General features: G+C 45.6%; 1 protein-coding gene across 2 annotated transcripts in view; it reads right to left on the bottom strand.

Annotated features, from left to right (window-relative positions):
- LOC119430445 (activating transcription factor 7 interacting protein) overlaps positions 1-3,434 on the bottom strand; it is a 40,632-nt gene that overhangs the window by 1,967 nt on the left and 35,231 nt on the right. For both annotated transcript variants that reach the window (XM_037697852.1, XM_037697853.1), the window contains exons 10-13: positions 897-1,565; positions 675-812; positions 499-576; positions 324-406 (exon numbers count right to left, since the gene is read on the bottom strand). In XM_037697852.1, coding sequence (XP_037553780.1) covers positions 324-406; positions 499-576; positions 675-812; positions 897-1,565 — 968 coding nt within the window. The remainder of the gene's footprint in view (positions 1-323; positions 407-498; positions 577-674; positions 813-896; positions 1,566-3,434) is intronic.

Below are 3,434 nucleotides of genomic sequence, written 5' to 3'. Positions count from 1 at the left end.
CTGAACTGTATGATAATCTGAACTGTATGATAGTCTGTACTGTATGATAGTCTGTACTGTATGATAATCTGAACTGTATGATAAAATGAACGTCTAATGGAGCTATCAGGTGATAAAATGTCTGTCACGTTCTTTTAAATGTGACAGCATGCTAAGAAGAACAATCCACACTTTTTTATTTAAAGTTTTACTTCTCTCAGAATTTACAGAGGGTGTGGAAAGTTTCACTACAAAGGCCTGTCACCAGAAGCTTTTATTGTGAAACACCTGATGTGTAGTAATTGTAAGGTGTCTAAAAAGTAAAAGCATTTGTAACTCCTCACCAGAGGGGGGCGGTGGTGCACCGTTATCTGGGGATTGCTGGAGGAGTTCTGACTGGTTTTTGGAGACGACCTGGCTCCAGCACCTGCAGAGCACAAACGTTGTTGTGTAGCAGGAACAGACAATCTGTTGTTCTTGTATCTAGCACTGGTTTGTCATGTTCGTTTATGGTCTTACTGCTGGGAACGCTGATGACTGGGTTGGAGCGGGGGGCAGCAGCAGCAGACGGAACTGTGGCGTTCTTCACTCCCGTCACTGAAAAACAAAAACACAGAGAAAATGCACGTTCCTGAGATAAGTCGACTTGAGAAAGACTCTGTATTCAAGGGGATGAAGAAGACTCAAAGTCCTACCTTGCACATCATCATCATCCTCAGTAAGATCAATGACGGAGCCTTTGGGTCTTGGTGCTGGGGCAGCTGATTTAGGTGGAGCAATTCCAGCACTGACTCCAGAAGATACTCCTGAGGTTGTTGCAGAGACTTGATTGTCTGATAAGATACAAACTCATTTTAATCACATTTTATTATCAGAAGACACATTCACTGGTTAGTCTGGTCTTACATCTTTCTCACCTGTCTTGGACGTCAGGGACGTTCCTTGTGGGGTTCCTGGAGCAGTGCAGCCGGTTGCTGCTGGCACGGAGGTTGCAGGTGAAGATGCTGAAGACAAAGCACCAGCAACAGAGACGGACTGAGCTGGTGCTCTCACTGTGGCCACAGATACCCCTGCATTAGGTGTAGTTATTCTCCCTGCACCTCCTTGGTACACAGCTCGTGCCAGAGAGATCTGGGTGGTGGACATCTGACCGGTTGGGGCCTGGATAGCTGGAAGCGTGGCCACGGTTGAGATCGGGGCTGATGCTACATTGGTTGAAGGAGGAGACTTGATTATAAAGGTGGTGGTAGTTGGAGTGGTTTTGGACTTAGTTAGTGTACTGGCTGCAGACAGAGACGAGACAGGGAAGTTGACGAGTGTCCCCGTCTGGCCATTCATGGACAGAGGCAGCTGAATGACGAGTGGCTGGCCTGGAGCCATCATGTTGGTACCAGGGGTGGTTTTCAGCAACAGAGTGCCTGTTTGACTCTGAGTGGTGATCCCAGTGGCCAACGAAGAGACGGCATTAGAGCTGGAGGTGATGAGCTGGAGGATGGAGCCCTGTGGAACCATGGTGGTGGAGGTGGAGGCAGGGGGTGGGGCTGAAGCTGCAGAAGAGGTTGGAAGAGATACTGGGAGTGGAACAACTGGTGAAAAAGGAAACAAAAGGAGAGATAGAAAAGCTCAAATGGACCAGTCAGGAGTCAAACTTCTTAACATGTTATCCCTCCTGATGTGTTCATCTCTGTGGAACAGCCATGATGTTCTGGGGTCAGGGTGACCCAGGGAATGTTTAATCGTACAATAAAATCAAATAAAATACACACACACATCTGGACCTGCCATTCTGTGTCTGTCTCTCCTTCCTGTCCTCTCAACCAGCCGGTCAAAGCAGATGGTCTCTTGTCCTGAGCTGGTTCTGCTGGAGGTTTCTTCCTGTTAAAGGGAGTTTTTCTTTCCACTGTTGCCACTGTGCTTGCTCAGGATGGGAGACTGCGATGAAGTGAAGCTTCAACTTGTCTGCTGGATTCCTTACATAGAGAACTTTACTGTCTTTTCTATGTGAATGTTCCTGTAAAGTGTCCTGAGACAACTTGGCTGTGATTTGGAGCTTTAGAATTAAACTGAATTGAACTGATTCATCCTTTGACATCTGGCGCTTTGCCACCGTCTCAACTCTCCGCGGCTACGCACGACACTGATGGCACCAGTTAAGGGCCTACCCACTGTTGGTATTGTCAGGGGAGTTTAGGTAAAGGTCATGGATGTTATCACTTACTAATGTTAAACTGACAAGTCTTTTTTGTCTACTCAGAGAGGAGCCTGCGTAACTGAGAACTTCCAACACATTCAAATCTGTAATCTGGACAGCAGAGGTCGTCTTGACCTCTCTCTGTCTGATGAGCAATAGATGCTTCATCTGTCTGTGGGCACACCTTGTGACCGGTGCTTCCACCCAACAACTGTGTACGCTTGTTTTCAATTCTGCGCCGCTTGCAAGTAAAACAGGGTTGAAAAGACCTTGTCGCACCCTCCGAGTGGCTCATTTGATTAATGAAATGATGAAAGGGTAATTAATTTATACAAGTAGTATACATCCTGCTCATCTCGGTATATGGGACCATCTCGTTTGTGTCCTGATGGGGGTCACTGGTGCCCATACCCAGCAGTCACTGTGTGAGAGGCGGGGACACAGAGACAAACAACCATTCACTCCGTCACCTAGGGACAATTTTAGAGTTACCAAGTTACCAGTCAGTCTAACTTTGGTCTGTGGGAGGAAACTGGAGAACCTGGAGAAAACCCACGCAGCACGGAGAGAACATGCAAACGGTGGAGTGAGCTGGGTGATCATGTTCTGGGATTTGATTGGGCAACCTGAGAGGCAACAGCTCTACCAACTCAGACACCGTGCCTCCTTTGACTCAAACAGCGTCTATGTAAAATATAGATGGGGAGATATGCTAATAGTCGTTCCTCACTACTTCGAGGTTTGTTTTTCGCTGATTCACTATATCGCAGTTTTTCAAAATAAGAGTGGACGTGACACAATTGTCTGATTGATGGATGAGCCATGGGTTGTTTATTTAAAATAAATTATTTTAAATGATTTTACACCATGTGTGCAGCACACAAGTGCAGGGGAAGCTCCCTCCTGCAGCTGATCAGCTGATCTCTGCCACGCCCACATTTCTCCTGCTGCAGCTTTATGAATGTTAACCCTTTACTGTCCAGATGCACCGATTGACTTTTGTCTTCCAACTTAAAATTCAAAATATGTCACATTGTAAAATCATCATAATCACAAAATATAAAAGTGTTTTAGTTATTTTTTATTATTTTTAGAACTTCTTTGTTCAGTTGTTTCAGTGTCACTGATCCAGAAGAACATTTGTGCTCCGTGCTGCAGAGCTGCAGCTGCATGACATCCTGTGATGTCCTGCTGCTCTTCTCTTCTCTACAAGTTACATTTAAATACTGTAACTTTTTTAATAATTTAAATACTGTAACTTTTT

Source organism: Nematolebias whitei, chromosome 3, assembly GCF_014905685.2.
Source record: "Nematolebias whitei isolate Nwh7 chromosome 3, NemWhi1, whole genome shotgun sequence".
In the NCBI taxonomy this organism is placed as follows: Eukaryota; Metazoa; Chordata; class Actinopteri; order Cyprinodontiformes; family Rivulidae; genus Nematolebias; species Nematolebias whitei.
This window is presented reverse-complemented; position numbering and strand designations above follow the sequence as displayed.